Source organism: Physcomitrium patens, chromosome 14 (assembly GCF_059467195.1).
Source record: "Physcomitrium patens ecotype Gransden chromosome 14, ASM5946719v1, whole genome shotgun sequence".
NCBI lineage: Eukaryota > Viridiplantae > Streptophyta > Bryopsida > Funariales > Funariaceae > Physcomitrium > Physcomitrium patens.
The window spans coordinates 8575083-8596920 of record NC_143423.1 but is presented as its reverse complement, the minus strand read 5'-3'; the positions used below and the strand labels follow the sequence as shown (position 1 = coordinate 8596920).

Below are 21838 nucleotides of genomic sequence, written 5' to 3'. Positions count from 1 at the left end.
TAGGGCCATTTTAGAAAGTTCTAGGATAGTTGAACAAAGTATAAATAGCATTGACTGAGGCCATTTGGACATTTGGTTAGTTATGGCTTTAAACTCTTTCTCTTTGTAAAGTTTGATTTACTTGTTCTGTTCTATTTGGTTCTGTTTGGTTCTATCCTCTTCTATTCAATCTTATCTTTTAAGTTCTATTCCGTTTAGTTACTTTCAATTTTATTATAGAATGCTTGATCTTACATAGTCTTAGAATCTTTGTTACTATGGATTTCGTAGGATTTTAGACCTTATAAAAATTGGTCCTATTTCATTAGTATCAGAGCAAATGTTAGTTTGTTCTTTGGTAGTGTGTTGATAGCCACCATTTACTTAGAAGTCAATTATTGTAATTACATTGGGTACTATTTTTGGGCTACAACAAGCTACTTTAAGAAATCAATTGGAAAAAAAGAAGGTAATATAATAGTAAAATTTAGCAAGAAAATTAGAGCATGGAAGATATGGCAAAGCAATTCCAGATAGAGACTTAGATACAACACCTCTTAGGCCAAATAGCTACTCTGTAAGGGCAAATAAAAGCTTCTTAGATAGAGGAATTGACATCTCCTAGGTTGAAATTAAGCAAGTCCAATACATACTCAAAGACCTCAAGGCAAGAAGATATATGCCAATGGCTCTTCTGCATTCGACAATACTTCCAATTATTTGGAGCAATCAGCAACAAAGAGATTATAAATGCCTCTAGTTATTTGACAAGTGCATCAACAATTTGGTGGCAACATCGAGTTCAAAGCTATAGGGCATAAAGTAAATTTGGTGATGTAAAGGAGTTTGATGCCGAACTTAAGAATCAATTTTGGCTTATCAATGCAGAGAAGTTAGCTCGTGATCAGTTGACTAACCTTACACAATCTAGATTAGTGCAAGATTATGTCTCTCAATTTAAGTATTATGCCTTTAAATTAATAATGTCTCAAATACAGAGATGATGGATTGGTTTGTAGAAGGATTAAAACCTATGGCCCAATAAGAGGTGGAATTAAGGGATCCACAAGCATTTGACAAAGTAGTTATGATTATAGAGAAGGTGGATGCTATAGATTTTAAGAATCATAGAGTACGACCTATAATACAAAGTCCAATGCTACTAGCTAATATTGTAGCACAACAACCAAAGCCGATAGTGATTGATGCTTTGCAAAGACCATTGACACCATAGACATGACAAATATTGATGCAAAAAGAATTATGTTTTTTATTGTTGAGAGCTAGACCATTAGATTAGAGACTATCCAAAATATCAAAGTTTAAGCACTAATAAATCACAATGGATTTACAATCTTGAAGGCCACAAAGTTGTTGAAGAAGTAGAGAAAGAAAATAAGGCTCACTAGTAAAAACACCAAGAGCCAGTGCTAGAAATAATTGTTGTTTCTCAAAGACAAATAGTATGGCCTTGGACAACTATTAGAAGGATCAACAAGTGTGTCTAATAAGTTAACTAAGACGATAGCTATGTTGAGAGGTTAAGGATTGCAGTTCTATAAAAAATTATATTTAGATCATAATTATCAATCGACTTGGGATTAAAATAAAGGTGATAAAAAGAAGGAGTATATATGTATCTGATGATGGAGAGAATGTGTTAAATAAAACAAGTGAAGAAGAAATTTTAAGGCTAAGTAATACTTATGCCTTAAAGAAGAAGTTTAGAGTAACAAAGCTTAAATATGATGTTATCTTTGATATGCCATCACTAGATGTGGAGAATAAATAGGTCGATTGGCTAACAAGGACAATCTCTTTGAAAGATAGAAGATCCATGGTGATTCTTTGTGCCTTTCTATTGAGTGGAATAGCAAAATGATTTGCAGCTAAGAACTTACTTGTAGGAATGACCTTTATAAAGAAAAAATATGACATAAGTAACCAATATATGTGGTGGTTCCGAATCTTGTCTTGGTGGTAGAAAAGATAATCAAAGAAATAAAAGAAGTAGAAAAACTCATATGTGAATATTGGGATGTCTTTTCAATCGACTTACCTAGTAGTATGCTACCTGATTGAGGTGCCTCCTTCCAAATATAACTAATACCTAAGGCCAAATCGACAAGTCGACCAATTTATCACCTAACATCAAATGAAGTTGAAGAGTTGTAAAAATCATTAGATGAATTCTTCGAGAAGGGTCTCATTTGGAAAAGCACCTTGCCATAGGGAGCAACTATATTCTTTGCATCCAAAAAAAATAATGGACTTTAACTTTGCATTGATTATTAGGGCCTCCATAAGCAGACCGTCAAGAATGCATATTCACTTCTATGTATAGATTATCTTCTTGACCAACTTCATGATGTAACTATTTTTAGCAAATTGGACCTTTGGAGTGGTTATTAGTAAACTTCTAATACCAAAGAAGATATAAAAAAGACTACATTTTGTATGTATTATGGACACTTTAAATAGCTTGTATTATCTTTTAGCTTCACTAATGCTCTAGCCTCTTTTATAGATCACATGAACAAATTATTTCAAGACCTTTTAGATAAGTATATAGTTTTCTTTATTGATGATATCCTAATTTATAATAAAATCCCTCAGGAGCATGAACAACATTTATGGGAAGTGCTGCACCAGCTATGTGATAATCACTTCTATTGCAAGCAATCAAAGTATACATTTGGAAGACAAAGGTCAGCTTTTTGACATATGTAATATCTTTTGAAGCTGTGCACATGAAATAGGACAAGGTGAAAGTAGTAGAGGATTCGCCAATCCCTAAGGATGCCTATAAAGTCTACTCATTTTTGGACCTTACTGGATATTATTGCCATTTTGTTTGGAAATTTGGACACATTGCTATGTCACTAATAAGCTTATTAGAAAAAGATCTTCAATTTGAGTGGAAATTGGAATGAAAAAAGGCATTCAAGGAATTGAAGGAGGTATTAATCACTGCTCTCATATTGCAATCATATGATCTCAATCTTCCATATATACTTGACATTGATGCTTTCAACTTTGCTATTGGCATGATTCTTCAATAAGATTTTGGTAGGAACCTTCAATCTATGGCATATAAATGATGCTTGCTCAAAAAGGCAAAGTCCAATTATTTTGCATGTGATTGAGTGCAATTAGCAATTGTATACACCACAAAGATGTGGCAATACTATTTGTTAGAGAAGCCAATGATTGTTCAGATTGACTACTAATTTCTACTATACAATTTGTATTAAAAAAATATAAAATCATGACATCATCATTGAGAAGAGCACTTGCAACTCTTTGACATTCAGCTTGAATACAAACAAGGGCCATAACACAATATGTTAGATATCTTATCAAGTAGACCCAACTTAAAATCTGAATCAAATGATAAGTCAAAAGTTGCTACCATTATTAGTGTCATTTTAGACTTAATAAGATGAGCATAATGAAAAAAAACTACCATTTCAATGCTTCTTTTAAGATGGTTATTCATTGATTGAAAGTGAAAAATGTGTAATATCAAGATTATTGTTTCAATGATAGCTTATTCTATTTCAAAAAATAAATTTGTGTACTTGGCAATGCTATACTTTGGACATGGATACTTCAAGAGGGACATGACATCCCAATATTTGGATACTTAGGATGCAAGAAGACTCTAGAATAAATCTCAAGAACATGATTTTGGAGAGGTTTAGATTATGATGTTTGAACTTTTGTACATTCTTGTGAATCATATTAGTGTAACAAAGCATGCAACATAGTATCTATGGAACTATTACAACCAATTCCACTACTTATGGCACATTAGAAGTATGTGACTATGAATCTCATTATGTGTTTTTCACAAACAAGTTATAATTATATTATAGTTATTGTCTTTGTAGATTAATTCTCAAAGCAACTTCATTTGGCTGCAATGTACCGTGATATTGATGCTCCAATAGTTGTATAAGTCTTCTTTGATATTGTATTTTGTCACCATGGATTATTCCACACTTCACGAGGAATTTTTGACATGCCTTATTCAAGCTACTAGGCAAACAACTTGCCATATCTATCGCCTTCTATCCTCAAAAAACTGGACAAATAAAGCATGCAAATCAAATCCTAGAAAATATGCTACGGGCATTTATGTTGATTCACTATAATAACTGGAATGAATATTTGATGTCCTTGGAGTTTGTTTACACTAATAGTATTCAAGCAAGTATTAGTCATTTACCATTCTTCCTTAACATCGATCATCACTTGATTGTGCCAACAACTTTTTATTATTCTATCAACACTAATAATTTAAGAAAAAAAGAATTTATACAACGACTTACAATGACCTTGTAAGAGATACCACATTGTTTCTTTATTATATAGAATTGACAGAAGCAGTATGTGAATAACCACCAACAATACATGATCTTCTAGAAGGATGACTCAGTATTATTTACCAATATCAACCTTCTACTTGTTATATCAATCCAAGTCCGTATGCTAGCATCTAGATAGTTTGGACCTTTCTACGTTTTTGCAATTATTTTTGATATTACATATTGCTTTAAGCTTCCACCACATATTTGAGTCCATTCAATCTTTCATATTTTGCAGCTCAAAGAGTTTTATATTCAACCAAAGTGCTTTCCAGACCGACACCAATCACCACTACTACCATCAGTTGTAATTGTTCACTAACATGGGTATGAAGTGGATAATATTTTGGAGTATCATTACCTTCACTGTGGCAATGGATGTCTACAACTTTAGAATAAAGTTCTTTAGAAAGATTATTTCATCCATAATGTAATATAGAAATATGTACAAAATTTTATTTATTATTAGAAAATCATTTAAAAATACCATCAAGAGCAAAATGAAGATATTCTTCATTAGTATAGGGAGATTTGTTGTAACATGGCATAGATAAGATATTTATATTATTTGCACATAAAGATATGTAGGTGGAGTCGTTTTCAATAAAATTCTAGAATTTAGGTTAGGACAGTAGTTCATATAAGATCGATTATAGAACCTTCTAAAAAGACTTAGGGTGATGATCATGGCAAGGATCACTTCTAAAATCTTTTAAAAGGGCAGTTATCTTGGTGAGGCCCACTATTAGAGATATTCTAGAAAGTTTAAGGATAGTTGAGCAAAATATAAATAAGATTGATTGAGGCCATTTGGATACTCAATCAAGTATGGCTTTAGGCTATTTCTCTTAATAAAGTTTGGTTTTCTTATTCAATTATTGGAGTAGAGAGAATTTGCCTTAAGAAAGCGTTAGACTTTTTGCTATCACTAATTGCTCCACTTAGCCTTAAGATTAAAAAAAAACATTAAGTAAGTTTACATATAAAATTATTCCTAAAAGAGAAATTAAATCAATATATAAGCCCTTAGTACAAAAGATAAAAAAAATGTGATAAAAATATTATAAAACCTTATATATCCTTAAGGTGATTTTTTTCTAAACTTCAACAGCTCATATCTCACAATCAAACCATTTAAACAAACCAAAATTTTACATATAATACAAGTGTATTTTTTACAATTACTACAACAAATTTTAATTACAAATTTGTTATGGATCTTAAGATATTGTCAAAATCCTAATAGTAGCTTCAAATCCTTCTTTACATATAGCCATATGTAATTTTCTTCATCTCTCATAATTTAAGTATTCAAATACCATAAAAACTTAATATATAGATTTTTAACCTAATAACACACTTTTATAAATTTTGAGCCAAAAATTAATTTAGAAACTCAAGATATAGCTCCAACCATTACTACCAACAGAACAACTAACTTACTACCTTCAAATTAAATGTGCTATCTTCAACACTCTATAACTTCTTCATAAAAACATCAAATATAAAAATTCTTTTACAAAAGATGTTGATATTAAAATCATCCTTACAACCACACGTCTTAATCTCTAAAATCTATCATAAAATTCCTTATATCCTCAAAAGAGCAATAATATAACTTGAAAAGACACCTTAACTTCAAATGGCTATAATTTCATCATCATAATTCCCAATCCTTTAAACTTTTGACACAAATTCTAGTTTAAATCCTAAATCTTACAATACTTACTTCTTATTCTCAAATTTCCCTTCTAAAATCGCCAAAACCATTGTTATGGTCCCAGACAACCTGCTGAATTTCTATTGGGCATGGCTTTTGATCAATATAAATGAAGATCATTACCTTTGGCTTTCATCCATCCATAACTTACTTTCATCTTTCTAAATAAGTTTCTTAGAGGTTTAGATCTTCATCTTTGAGCATCAATCTTCTTCTTAAATTCTATACTAATTATCTAAATCCTATATAATTTAAACATTGTAATCAACATAAATAAACCTCAAAATAAATTTTCTTACATCAACTCTCTTTAAATTAACCTACTAACCACTCTTATGTACATCAACACTTATAAATATACTAGATGAACCCATGTCATTATGACAAAAAGTTTGACTCAAATGAAGCTATTTTTCTGAGCCAAAGAATATTTATCAAATTCAAATATAATACAATAGAAATAGAAAAAAAATTACATAATAGAGCTTTCATGTATGAAGTAGGATAAATAAATCCATCTTGTTGTTACAAATAAAAACTATAAATGTAACTATAAAGATAAAAACTATAAAAAAAAATATATTTATACAAAATTCTTGAAAATAAAAATAAAATAAAAAACTAAAAAAAAATCTAATAAATTTTAATTTTAATATTGAATAATAATAATAATAATAATAATAATAAAAGATATTATTTTAGAATTATAAAATTATAATAAAATTATAATAAAATAAAATAATATCTTAAAAATAAATATTATAAATATTAAAATCTTAAGATTATAAAATATTATAAATAGTAAGTAATTTTGAAAATAATAAAATTCAAAAATCCAATTTTATGCACACAACTTTAGTTCAATCCACATTATACCAATCCAACAACAAATCCAAACATAAAAAAAATAATACAAACAAACAAAATCAAAAAGCTAAATAAAAACACAAAAACAAAGCACTATTTCATAAATCTATATCGTTGTCATCGAAAGTGTGATTCAAATGAAGTTATTTTTGAAAGATATCATAAATCGATGATGTTGTCATTGAAAGTGTGACTCAAATGAAGTTATTTTTGAAAGATATGTTTGTAAGCGAAAGAATATTTTTCAAATATAAATACAATATAATACAAATAGAAAGAAATAAAATACACAATAGAGCTTTGAGATATGAAGAAGGATAAGTAAACTCGTGTCATTGTGATGGATAATATACAAAAAAAAGTAGTTAATTTTTTTTAAAAAAATAGTTGTGAAAATATAAAAAAAAATATTAAATTATAAAACATTAAATCATAAAATTATGATAAGACATTCAAAGATGTATTTAAGTTAATAAATTAATAAATTAAAATATAAAAAATAAAAAATAAAATACTAATATTTATATAATTAAAACTTTTGGAAAAATAATATTCAATATGAAATTTAAATTATTGTTTCTAGGAAGAAGAATCTTGATAGAATAAGAGGAAGTACATGGAGATAGTGCTATATAAAATTGACCATAGAAAAAAATATGTTGTTATAGATCAAAATCAACATGCTTAACCAATTGCCCTTTGGATTTGTTTATCATTATTGTAAATACAAGATGGATGAAAAATTACATTCTCTTTAGAATAAAAAAACGTTCTTTTGTTGTAGAAGTTAATGTAATCCGTGGAATAAACACCAAGTTTCTAACAAAATTTCCTCCACGAATTCTTGCTCCAAGAACTTGATCCTTTAGTCATGTAATTGTCAATCATATTCCATTGCAAAGTCCTTGGCGAGGAGCAATATTTCTTAGTAGCATCACCGGAGTCTCAATTTTAAGACAAAGCCTTTATTTAGACATTTGAGATGGATTTAGAAACTTGATGAATTCGTTTGGATAAACATTATTGTTGTCGATACCATCTTCAACAACAACTTCATCAGTGCTTAGATATTCTTATTTTTCTTTAAGAAATATGGCCATTCTCATTAATATCTTCTATATCATCATTTCATGCAGATAATATGATTCTATCTCTAAAGAAGGCATCATTTGCTACATCATCTTCTGCCAGCATTTGATAAATAACATCCAACAAAGATATTAATTTTTCATCAAAAATCATGTGATCGATAAACTTAACTATGTTATTGAACAATAAGTTTGTACTATTTCAATTTGGCAAGTGGCAAATAGAAATATTAGTCAATAATAATGTAACCATAAATAATTCAAATGTACCACTATCTATATATACAACGCATGTGTGCATTCTATACCTAAAGAAGCCAATTAGCAAATTCAATATCTACTTGAAGTGCTCCTAAATTCAACTTCATGTTTTCTTTTAATGGATGGATGTTTATTTGAGGCCGAAGTGTTGAATGTAGAAAAGATGTTGCTATAATTTTCTCTTGAGTTTTTTTCACAATCATTGGCAATATTTGGCAAAAATCTCCACCAAAAACCATTGTAGCTCTTCCAAATAGGTGATCAATATCTTGAATATTTCTAAAGGAACAATCAACTACCTCAAGACAATAATGATGTTGCATTGGAAGTTCATCCCAAATAATTAGGAAAGTTTGGCAAATAAACTCAGCATAGTCAAAATTCATAGTAATTGAATAAAAAGAATCTTCATTACAATCTAGTAGAAACATGAATGTAGAATGGGCAGTTCTTCCTCTTTCAAGTAGCAATATGGCAATTCTTGATGATGCAATATATATGACAATCTTTTGTATTAATCAAACTTTACTTGCCAAAGTATTGTAGAAAAATTTCTTATTAGTTCTTATAGGTCCATTTAGAAAATAAATGCATCCATGTTCTTCCATTATGGAGGCTACAATATCATCATATGCCTTTCTTTATTTAAGATTCAATTGTAGAACATACTGCTCCAAATTTGCTTGTAATTCTGAAATGTTCCATGCTCTTTCTTCAACAATAAATTTATTTCTATTAACTATTACATTTCAATTGTTTCTTGATAATGGCATTGGAAAAAATTGTACAAGCATTCTATTGGAGTCTTAAAAAATCTTATTTAGTAAGAAAAGTCCAAAATCCTTAATTTGTTCCTCTGTCGGATTGCTAATTCCATGTTTTCTTTACAAACAAGCATTGAGATCATCTAAGATGCTTTCTCTAAATCTTTTCTATGAGTTTAATGGATTTAGCAAATTTCCATGCAATAGCAAAACAACAAATAATGCCCTCAATTGAGATCCAGTATATATTCTTGATGCTTCTTTTAAACATTTTTATCACTTTCCATCACCTTTAAGTAATCCTAAAGCTACACATGTTATTTTAAATGTTGGATGGAAAATTCCATGAATAGTCTTAAAATACTCAAATGATTGTAGACCTTTAATGTGGATTAACAAAAGCCTCAAATAATATCTTTCTCCTATTGCAGGATTTACAAAATATAATCTTCCAATAGCAAATCTATATTTTTTTAACATCTATGTCCTTCTAGTCTTATGCCAAATGAAATGTTGTAGAAATTGTTGGTATGTATATTATCTTACCATTGCAATTACTGCACAAGTCTCAAAAAATGAAGTTAATGTTGTCTTTTGTCTTTCAACATGTTCTAAAATTGCAGCTACATCGTCATTTGGATTATATACCACTTGATCCATTTTTGATAGATGAACAGCCAAACGAACAACATTTCGCATTTTTTCATGGATTTGCATGCCAAATAGTCTCGAGGTAACCTCTAGAACTCCAATGTATCTTACATCCAAATATTGTTTGATCTTATCTTGTTAGTTTTTAAATTGCACTTTAATGCAATCATAGCCCTTATAGATGTATTTATGGATATACTTGAGAGTAAAAATAGATATACAAACTTCAACATTAATATACCAATTGTACTTCCAAGATAGTTTTGGACAAAATGAAACAACATCCTTGTTATCAACAACCATTCCTCAAACTTCAAATGCTCTTCTATCATTTCTTTATTGATATTGAAGATATCTATTGGCATCCATTGTTGTTTCTTCCACAAACACCTTTGGATACATCTTTGTACAACAACCATCTTCCATACAAGGCGCTTGAGGATTTTGCATTCCACACGGATCATGTACCATGCATTAAAGAACAACTTCAAATAGCTCTCGATCATTGTCTTTATCTAGAAATTCTACAAAAATCATATGATCTACATCTCTGGTGCATCTAATCTTGTTTTTTTTTTTAAAAAAACCAAGATATACATATGACATAGACCTCTCTTTTGAAACTCAATGGTATAAACATATGCAACAACATGACCAAAGATAATTCTTTTTTTTATATTTTCTACAATTGCACGTCTCTTAAATTCAAATACATGGGCAACCAAATCTGGCCGGTCACTTGTTTGTTGTTCTTAAAGCAATTCATTTTGGATTTTGGACCATCTTAGATTTACTATCATTGTCATAAAAATATCAAGATGCTAATAAAACCTTATAATTACTATAGAAACTTAAAATATTTCTATCATATGTCTTGCACTTCTAATATGTGATAATAGAAGTAAGATCCTGTATCTTAAATTATATAATTCATATTGTCTTTCTTGATGCCCAATATTTTGATGAGTTATAATAGCATCTACTAATCCTTGGTATAAATCAGCATGTAAATTTTCTTGATTGTAATGTAGATATTACAAACATGATTGCTTAGTTGTTATCTATCCATCAACCATAAATTCTTGTAATAACTTCCCTCCACACAAAATTATAGAATACTCAGTAGGCCTTAAAAAAATTCAATAAAAAAATAATCCATTTGTATAAGGTTGTTGCCTCTTCAATCCTCTCATCCAGTACCTTCTCTTTCTTCAACAATATCCATCATTACATTTTGCACCCTTAAGTTAGGATGCCATTTAAGAATTTCATGTAGAAAAAATAAAATATAATAAAGGGGCAAATAAGCTAGATGAGCCTTATGAATCCTTTTTAATAATCTATTACTATATAGGCAAATAATAATATTACAAAGTGCATTATACTCCGATCTATCTCCAACCAATATAATAGTACTTTCTTCAAAAGTGGTGGAAAGATTATATCGATGTCTATTGCTTTCATTCATAAAGTGCAAAGAAACAGCAAGATCTACTTCCACTATTCCTTCATTCCGCACCTAAGATAGTATTTTATGTACTTGTCTATATAATCTAATAAATGTATTATTTTTCTTCAAAAATTCTCCAATTTCCTACATAGCTTGACTCAATAAACTACAATCACGTCTCATTCTTCTATCTTATACAAATGATGCATTGTCGATATAGAATTGTGCATAAGTCAGGTTGTTACCTTCTTTTGATAATAATGCTCTTACTAAATGGCGCAACTCTCTATTTATTCCAAAACCATATGGAGCATTTTCTTGAAGCATAGATCGATCAATACTTTTACTTAAGAATATAAATGCATGTGTAGCATTGTACTCACAAATATTTTTTTGGAACTCCCTTAATCTTACATCTTGGTCTTAAAATAAGCATCTCAAAAGCAAAAGCGGAGAAGGTAGAGATGGTAGAGAAATTTTTTCTTGATGACAACATTGTCCAAATAATGGCAACTTCCTTCGCAACTAGGCTAAATGTTCATCAAACCAATACAATGCATTACAATGAGGACACAAAACATTCATCCTTCCTAGATTATGTATTGCTTCAGTACTTGTAACTATTTTAGTTTTTATTTGTGCTCTCTCATGTTTCCTACGTTGTCATTGAGCAATTGTTCTTCAATTCATTATTAAAGCTAGACCATTCACAACGGCATGGGTTTCACCAAAGAATTGGAGTAAGCTTGGAGTCATCTAAATTGTGCCTCTATAAAATTGTATCTCCATAAATTATACCTCCATATTTATTAAAAATATATATTATTATTTATTTATATACACAAATAGATATATATATATATATATATATATATATATATATATATATATATTTATACATATGAACTTGAATATAAAAAATCTCATATAAGAAGAGGAAATAAAATTCTTACAATTTAATTTTTGTACAACAATTCTTGTTGTTGTTAACAATATTCGTAAAATTCCAATAAAATTTTGTTGCTCAAGAACCCATATTTATAATGAAGATATAATATGAAATATAATATAATAAATATAATTATAAATAAAAACTATAAATATAATTATAAAGATAAAAACTATTAAAATATTAAAATGACTTTATTTCTTTGAAAATTCCTATATACATCCGTGTTTAATAATAATATCCTAGCTTTTGTTATAGAAGAAAGAAAGATAATAGCCGAAGGATGTGAAATTCATGCAATGTAGAATCAAAAAAGTCAAGCACAAAATTCTTTTATTTATGGTTCATTTATTAAAGGCTTGCAAAAAGTTGTGATTCACACCTTTTAGTCTTCATGCTTACACTCCAAAGAATTAAAAAATGATAATTGCTCCAATTTTCCTCCCAATCGGCTTTGCAATTTAATCAACCTTTCTATTACCAACAGCTTATCATTTGTAAAGTATAATTTTGGCATGAATTAAAAATAAATTTGACATGGCTAGAGTAAGTGAACTTTGATTGTCATTACAGATGAAATCATTTGTTTGCTCTAGAGCAAGATGGCCCAAAAATGGAACTCGATGTTGATCATAATAAAGCCAAGGAGTTTTTTTTTTTATAATAAAATAAATTCAAGTAGAATAATAAATATTGATGCCTCCAAACAACCCACATCGAATTCTTGGATTAAATAGTTTCCAAATGGGCATCATTCATGTGAAGGATTATCGAAAGATTGACAAATCAAAATTAATCAAAATAAATAAATAAAATAATAAATATTTATTATTATATCATTTTATATCATTATTTAATTTTGTATTCAAATAGATATATGTATATATTTATACATATAAAGTTGAATATAAAAAAATTCATATTTTTTTTGTCATAAAATGAATTCATTAAGTTAACTTTGATTGTCATAAAAATATTGCAAATGAATTCATTTGCTTGCTCTAGAGAAAGATGTCCTAAAACTTAATTCTTTGTAAAATGATATTGATCACATACAATGGCCTCTTCTTATCATTTGACAAAACCTACAACAGAAGGCACAAACAAAATCAGTACCCATAAAACAAACTAATATAATAAATAAAAATAAAAACTTAAAAACTTACTTGACTTGTGTTTTACCTCCTCAGGTGTAATTGTGTTTTATCCAGGTGTGGCTTCTGCCTACAGCAGCTTATTTCTTGAAGTGTGCACTGGATTAGCTTCCAACACCGCGTCAAGAGCTAGAGCTGCACCCACTTCCAACGGCACCAACATTCTGCATCCACTCTCAGTGGCACCAGCATTCTGTACCCACTCCCAGCGGCACCAACAAGCGATAAAATTCAAGCAATAAAATTCACTCGTAATAATCCAGTTCATAAAATTCATCGAGTTTGCCTCAATGCTTTGCCACACAACGACACACGACAACGTCTAGCCAACCAGCCAGCTGGACGCAGTAGCTCGATACCATCGATCTACCAACTACTTGTAGCTTACTTCTTATATATGCATATATGGATCAATTTTTTTATGTCGTCAATTTTTTATACCATTGATCTACCTACTACGTGTAGCTTACCTCTTATATATGTATATATGGATCAATTTTTTATATCGTCAATTTTTTATATCATCGATCTACCTGCAACACGGCTTACCTTCTGAGGTGTGCACCAGATTAGCTGGAGTTCAAGAGCTGGAGCTGCACCCACTCCTCGTAGCACCAGCATTCAAGATCATCAAGCGTTCGCTTGTAAAATTCACTCGTAATAATAAGAGAAGATCCAACTGCAAGAGCTCATTGAACCACCCAGATCATTGTGATGAATTCCTTGCATTCCCCACTCCCAGCGACCCCCCACTCCCAGTGGCAATAGCATTCAGGATCATCAAGCCATGGATCTTTCTCCAACCTTGCTTCGAACCATCCAGTTTGCCTTAGTGCTTTGCTACACTACCACATACAACGACGTCCAACCAACCAGCCAGCCGAATGCAGCAGCTCGATACCGTTGCATAGAGCTCTCTATCCACCACCAAGATCATTGTGATGAATCTCTTGCATTCTCCACTCTCAGCGGCTCTCTACTCCTAGCAACACCAACATTCAAGATCATCAAGCCATGGATCTTTCCTCGGCCTTGCTCCAAACCATCCAGTTTGCCTTAGTGTTTTACCACACAACCACACACGATGACGTCCAACCAACCAGCCAACCGAACGCAGCAGCTCAATACCATCGTGTAGAGCTCTACACCCACCTGCAACGCATAGCAACTACCACTTGCTCTCCCATTCACTCGAGAAGAAGAATGCAAAAGAATGTTATGAGTATAGGAGGCGGCACACGGAAGGTATTGACACAACACGTTAACATCCCGAAACAAGTTATTAGTTCTGTTAAAGGTCATGTTTTTCCACATAATGTGAATTTTTTTTGATGAAAACAAAGTGGAGAGCATGCGGTGAAGGAGAGCCATGACTTGTCTCCTGGCACTTGTCTAGTTGAGCAATCTTAATATATAGATTATATGTTTTAGTTGATTTTTACATACTATAAACAATTATAATATGACACCCTTCTATTTGGTTTTGTTTCGTTCTATTCTCTTCTACTCAATCCTATCTTTTAGATTCCATTCCATTTAATTACTTTCAGTTTTATTTTGGTGTGCTTGGTCTTACGTTGTGTGAAGATCTTTGTTGTTATGGATTTGGTAAGGTTTTAGATCTTAGAGAATCCAATCTTATTTCATAGAAAAAGAAAAGAAAGTCTAAAACTTGTATTAAGACTGGGACTTGCACTAAGATAAAGAAGGGAAGTAAGTCATCTTTGAATCCATTGTACTAGATAAACAAAGCAACCATTAGATGTTTTTATTGTGCATATAAAATGTTGGGATGAGCATGTAGCCTAAGCCAAAATTAAAATTTTAAAATTAATTTTTAATTCTAATTTATTTTAAAATATTAATATATATGAAAAAAAATTAATAGTAATTATAATTATAATAATTGAATTAATAAATTTTTATGTTATATGTATCATATGTTTGGAAAGAAATCTATAATTCTTTGAAAGAACGGTCAAATCACTGTGCAAAGGTATTCATGAAGTGCATTGTTCATGGATAATACCTGATCCTAATCAACTGTTTATTTATTCATTTTTAGCATTTACATTTAAAGATTCTGAACAGAAATTGATCGCTAACACTAAAGCGAAAGAAATGAGGACCCAAATCGAGAAAATGTTGGTGTGCCTATTCCAGATAGTCCGAGTTATGAAACAGCTATTTGTAGGTTAAGCTAGTAATGTTCACTTGTGCAACTCCATTACACAAGGAAACTGAGGCACAAAACCAAAGCAGTATGGTAGCGGGAAAGCAACCACGTTTTAATGAGAATTCAAGGATCTAACACATCATGTCAAAATTGTATGAAGAACTAACTGAGCCCTAGTACTATGTTAGTGGTGATATATGCTTAACATCTTCCAGTATACAGTGCCTGCCAGTGATGAGATCGAATAGTGGACTTGGCAACCGCGAACCCGAATTGCACCATTGGATTTGCTTATAACTTTATCCGGTTCATCTCTTCTTCTCCGGCTACAACAACTCCTTCAGACTTTCCTTCTCACTGCTTTGAGCAACTGCTGCTCGGGTAGTTTCTGAAGACCACCATATAAGTCGACGGATTCGTTGTAGAATGACTCCAACGGCCCAGGGCAGCTGTAGTGTCAACTTGTGAAGTACAAATTGTAAAAACATCAATCAAAAGTGATTATCACTGATATCCACCAGGTCTGATCTGATCCTTAGCAACTATCAGCTGCAGTCATGGTTTATACACTGTCAGAAGTCTCTGAGCTGTTATCCCCCCATCTAACGTTGTACTTGGCAGCCAGATAATGGGCACCTACTGGACCACGGCTGCCATATGGGTAAAGCTCTGGAGCTACTTTTCGTTTTTCTAACTCTTTCAGTAGAGGCGTGAACAATGCCCATGCAGCGTCCAGTTCATCACTACGAATGAAAAGTCGGCGCTCACCCTCGATGGCATCTAGTAACAGCCGTTCATACGCATCAGGGATTTCCCGATTATACCTGCAGAAATCAAATAACACGTCAATGGTGTACTAAATATTTGCAGAAAACCAGCTCATATTTGGAAGATAATTAAACCATTATTATCCCACTGCGTCGTAAAAATACAAACGTCAAAAAAAAATATATATATATATATATATATAGATATATCAGTTAGTTTGGACAATCGTGCCCAACGATCACACATTCAAATGATTAAATTACTCAACTTTCATGGTTATCTGTAATGGCACATCCTGATGAAAATAAAGCAGAGATACAGGTGAAGACAGCATACCGATCGGCATAATGCAAATTTAAGTTCGATCGATCCAATCTCATGCCCAGACCTGGCACCTTATTGTTGATCTTCAAGTATATAGCTTCATCAGGCTGCACGCGAATTACCAATTCATTTGTTGCTTGGTCGATGTCGGCCCCAAAACTCCTCTTGTAGAGACTGCCAGGTACATGTCTGAATTGGACTCGGATCTCAGCCCTGCCAGAATCATCCCAAACTTATGAATTTCGTGCTACCTACCAAAACTGATTTAAATAGATGTCTTGTTTATGAACCCAGAATTTTAGAAGAAATTCGGGTCTTATTTTTGCTATCTGCCACTCCCATGCATTTAAACAAATACCTCTCATCCTCACCAATTCTACAAAGCTCCATGCTTAAAACATCAAAAAACAACATTTTAAAACATGATGCATGCCACGAAATGAACAGATGCATACCTTTTCGTATGTAGGGCTTTCCCGGCCTTCATCAGAAATGGAACTCCATCCCAACGAGCGTTGTCAATAAAAAGAGCAGCTGCAGCAAACGTGGGAGTAATGCTGTTGTTGGGCACAGTTTTGTCTTCAATGTAGGCAGGATACCTCACTCCGCCACGGGTGTGCCCTTTATATTGGCCAACCACCACATTGTCTGTATCCAGTACCCTCATTGACCTGAGAACTTTTACCTGCAAGAATAACCATGTAAGCGGAATTAACGTAAGTGATTTGATCTTACCACCGAGAGCCAATGAAGAAAATTAAGACTTAGAATAGCTGCTCGACCCAAATACGGACAATGATGTCAATGAAAACGAAATCACTTATGCTTTTTACTAAAAAAAGTTGAATTTTAAAAATAAATTTAAAAACAAAAAAAAGAGGGTCCGACAGGAAAAACAAGACACACCTTCTCATTTCGAATGTCTTCAGCATCCAAACTCACAGGTGGCTCCATGGCAAACAGTGCCAGTATCTGGAGAAGATGATTCTGCATAATGTCTCGAATGATGCCGTAGTTATCAAAATACCTGTATATGACCCAGAAACATTTAATTCAGAGTTGGCCGATTTCAACACAACTATCATTTCGAAAGCAGTGCAAATGACAAATACACATCTTCATGCTTTCGGGATACAAAACTCTTACCCGCCACGACCTTCAGTGCCGAAGTCTTCAGAGAAAATGAATTGCACGTTCCTTATGTACTGTCGTGACCACAATGGTTCAAAAACGAGATTTGAAAATCGCAACACTGACAGATTTTCCACTAATTCCTTTCCCAAGTAATGGTCAATTCTGCAGGAGGACGGGATTATACGAATTAGACAAGAAATAAGCATCAAAGAAACTCAAGATGGCTTTACACAAATTAGGCTAGAGTCTAAGGAGAAGCTAAGGGAAATATAAAGTGAGGAAAATCCATTCATACAGAAGTTGGGCTGCTCCCAAGGCCTTAATATTTAAAAATTGGAGTACTTTATCTTAAATTACATTTTAATTCACCGTTTAAAAGATTTCATGCACCAGAAACGGAGATAAGGTTCGACACATCTAACGAAGTATACTATCTATTTTTCCAAGCCAACTCCTAACCTTGAGACAATCGTCAGCATGTGTCGAGTCAACTCTTCTTTACCTCAACCTTCACGTTAGGCCTCAAATCCAAATATAGAGCAACTAAAGGTGGTTGAAAGGCTTCCAAAATATTACAATTGAACATATCAGTTAGAAAAACCTACCTATAGATCTGGTCTTCATTCAAGTAAGTTTTCAAACCCCGTGTAAGCTCTGCAGAGGATTCTGAATCTCGACCAAATGGCTTCTCTACAATAACACGTGTCCAGCCATTTGCTGAAGAAGCAGCTAGACTTGAACACCGGGCAACATCCACAAAGACATCAGGCGGAATAGAGAGGTAGAATAGTCGGTTGGCCACTCTATCGCCCTGCCATAGCAATCCTGAATTTAATATATAGTTCAGGTACAGACCCCATCTTAGGGAGCAAACAAAAGACTACCAAAGGCTTAGTACTAGTTATCTAATGTTGCTGGATGTAACATACTTACTACGCATTAATTACGTCAGCGAAAGACAAAATAATCAATACATCATTTAAAAGAGGCACAAGACCTCATGCTCGTGAAGCTTTTTGGAGAGCTCTCCGAAAGATTCCTCTGAACTGTACTGGCCGGAATGGTAAAAACACCGTTTCAAAAACTCTTCTTGTTTGTCACCGCAATTCTCCCTGTGAAAACGTATTATGTTAGTTCTAATGACGCATAACTAGGATATTCTGAATCAAATTCCGTATCACACCACCAGATGTAGATTTCATCGAAAGAGAGACATCATGAAATCTATTGTCCACTTTGAGAACAATAAACATCTGCACAGTCCGAGACTTACCTTTGATCGATCCTGCAAGTAAGTGTTCCCGAAATCATCTCTCGCAACGATTCATCGTTCATCTTGCTTCGAGCAAAACCAAACACGGTAAAATGCTGTGACAAAGATAGTACCCCTAAGTTAGAACTGAAACAAAAGCGCTCAAAGAAGAACATCGTATCACACCCACAAAAACAGATTAAACAAAGAGGGTTTTAAACTTTAGTCACAGAAGCTTTTCTTCGGAAGAATACAAAAGACCCCTTACAGAGGTGACCACAACTAGAGTATTCCAATGAGGTTTCTATGTGTTCCAATCAATTAAATACGATGGTTTCAATGGATTCCAGCGGAGACCTTGAAAAAAAACTCATATGAAAATGGACCACAGTTATATGCTTCTATATTATTCTGAACCAACCACCACATTCAGTGTTGAACGTCTCATGTGGCGTGGGTCCACTCACGCAGCAATAGTAAAACTTCCTTTATAACCACAACCCAATCCGACCCAAACATTTCACATTATTGCAAACTTGTGTATGCATTAAATCAATCAAGTTTTAGCAATAAGGTAGGACTCTGGCTGGCAATTCAATGTCTAAAGAACAGTGTGACGAACCTTGGGCAAACAACCCTCGTAGTAGAGAGCAAACAAAGCTGGAAAGATTTTCTTCTTCGCCAAGTCTCCAGAAGCTCCTACAACAGTTATACTAACTGTAGTTTCAGTAGCAACTGCAACCCCGTTCTGGGAACCTGCTACTCGTGACTCATCTTTCGCCGACACCGGCGAAGCAGACTGAGCCGAGCCATCATTCGTCGCCAACCGAGCAGTTTCCGCCTCCTTACCCCCTGTTTGCATCCACAAAAGCTTGAGTGCCTTAATTGCAGACTGCACAAACTGATTCAACTGTCCTGCGCATTCAGGAAATATTGAGAAACATTCAAAAACAAATAAAAATGCTCGGATATGTTTGATTATTTATTGTCCGCCATGCCCCGCACTTCAAACCCTCTCCGAAACCCAAAATTCATCACCATTTCGAATTAGATTCTTCCTTCCTGATCCCCTCACACAAACTACACCATTACCTGTCACTGATGCCCGAATAACACAGAAACTTCTTCCCCGAAAGCCCTTCCTCATGGAAACACAAACTGGCGAAAACACTCCCCTGGTACACAGGGTCAGTCGTGACGAACCCAACAGAGCGCCTGGACTCCTGGATAAGGAGCTAGAGCTTAAAGCCTGGGCACAAGATGCCATGGTGGCCTGCTCCATGGGAATCCACCACCTTGTTTCCCACACACCACAAACCCAACTCAAAAATCCACACTGCACACACTTCACATTGAATCTGAGAACTAGAGATGAAACCAGCACAGAAGTGAAAGAATCCTGCAAGCTTACTTAAATCGTGGCATCGACAGCTTGAAATGACTTACAAAGGCAGTAGGGATGATCCAGGATGGGGATGCGGCGAGCAGGGCAACAGGGTACCCGCAACAATCGGACCTTCACTCTCCTCGGACCTCCACTGTCGAGTCTAAAATTTCGGAGCACTCTCGTCTAAGTCTCGTCAAAGTCTCGTCTAAGTCAGCCGACGTGTCCATATCGCCCCTTTTTTCGTTCTCACTGTGTATCCTCTGTATCTTTAAGGTCCAGATCTTTTGGTCCAAACTGCTTCTGTAGTCCTTTTCGATTGCACCAACTGATAACCGTTGGGTATGGTCGGGATGCCGGATTTTAATGCCTGGGTACGTGCGGCATTTTGGCTATCTCCATATCTTCAAGTTTCCAGCATCTTCAATAGTGAACGGATTGGAACCTCCTGCTGATGCGAGGTATCAAGCAATTACGGACTTATATGAGTAACTTCATGTGCTGGAAGATCTTGCTTACCGATAGAAGCATTAGCTCTATGTTGCCGAAAAACCGCACCGGAGTACTCGCAAGGATGACAAGGATTCGCAAAACATGTGTTGCGAAAAGCTTTCATCGCGCCTTTCAGCAAGTCATTGAAAAACACGGCTGATCGGAAGCATGCAAAGGATGTGGAGAACATTTTAAGGAATACACCTATGGTTGTGACTGGTGAGAAAGAAGACACAAAGCAACTCAAGCGTGGACTAGGGGAAAAAAGTTGAGGTAGTAGTACGATGCACAGTAATGCCGGTGTCCACATCACAGCAACTAGAGAATTCTGATGATAAGTATCAACTGCACAATGCAGACCATGTCTTTTTCCTCATTAACTCTCTGATCTACAGTGATTTCTGACATCAGTTACTTCTCGAAGTTGCAACAAAATTTGCTCATCCACCAACGATACACCCCACACGGAGGTTGAATTCTTGCGTGCACTATGAAAATGGGCTTTTCCAACGATACACCCCACACGGAGGTTGAATTCTTGCCTGCACTGTGAAAATAGGCTTTTTCTCGTTGTTGTCAGTGAGAGTGGTGAAACGAGCAAGTCTAGGAGCCTGGGGTGCTCAACAGTGGGTAGCTAAAAACGTAAACCCTATATCATACCAGTACCTTGAATTACGTGTAATTGTTAATGCAGTCACATCGAATCGACTGTTCTGATTCCAGACTGCCAAGCTCGTGAGATTGGACATCGTGAACCAACGCAAGGGATGCTTCACATCAAGTCATTCTCTGTAAGGGAATGCGGCAACATGGTACGAATTTATGAGAAACTATCAAAGTATCACCGCCCTGATGCAAGGAATCAACGTCCTAGAATAGGCTAGGAACACCTGTCTGACGAGATGATTGTGCTGCTGTTCTACAGCTTTGAAGCCAGGGCCACACATGGCTTGCTTTAAGAGGATTGTGGACCTATTCATGCACATCTACTTGTCTTCAGGCGTCGCAAGGTGCTGAGACCTTATTGTTTGGATCGAAGCCCTTCACTTCAAAGT

At 33.7% G+C, this 21838-nt stretch overlaps 1 protein-coding gene across 4 annotated transcripts; it reads right to left on the bottom strand.

The window, feature by feature from the left end:
* Positions 1-15520: 15520 nt before the first annotated feature.
* On the bottom strand, positions 15521-20996 carry LOC112291715 (glucose-6-phosphate 1-dehydrogenase 2, chloroplastic). Of its 4 annotated transcripts, none has more exons than XM_090255797.1 (11): positions 20354-20996; positions 20000-20202; positions 19530-19759; positions 18929-19023; positions 18653-18767; positions 18261-18466; positions 17668-17817; positions 17428-17548; positions 16977-17206; positions 16534-16734; positions 15521-16253 (listed from the first exon to the last, which is right to left on the bottom strand). In XM_090255797.1, exons 2-11 carry the CDS (start codon positions 20187-20189, stop codon positions 15992-15994), a joined length of 1800 nt encoding a protein of 599 aa, XP_090111923.1. In that variant the 5' UTR covers positions 20190-20202; positions 20354-20996; the 3' UTR covers positions 15521-15991. The 4 variants fall into 4 exon arrangements, with proteins under 4 accessions (XP_090111923.1, XP_024395300.1, XP_024395299.1 ...); XM_024539532.3 differs by having other exon boundaries at positions 19530-19822; positions 20354-20528; XM_024539531.3 differs by having other exon boundaries at positions 19530-19822; positions 20319-20447.
* Positions 20997-21838: the final 842 nt, after the last annotated feature.

Bases quoted from the DNA above. Each gene is read 5' to 3' on its own strand.
- LOC112291715 (XM_024539531.3), bottom strand. The intron at 18,768-18,928 runs GTAAGTCTCGGA...ACGTTTTCACAG, and splicing joins ACTTGCAGGATCGATCAAAG to GGAGAATTGCGGTGACAAAC. The intron at 16,735-16,976 runs GTATGCATCTGT...TGATTCTGGCAG, and splicing joins AAAGCCCTACATACGAAAAG to GGCTGAGATCCGAGTCCAAT.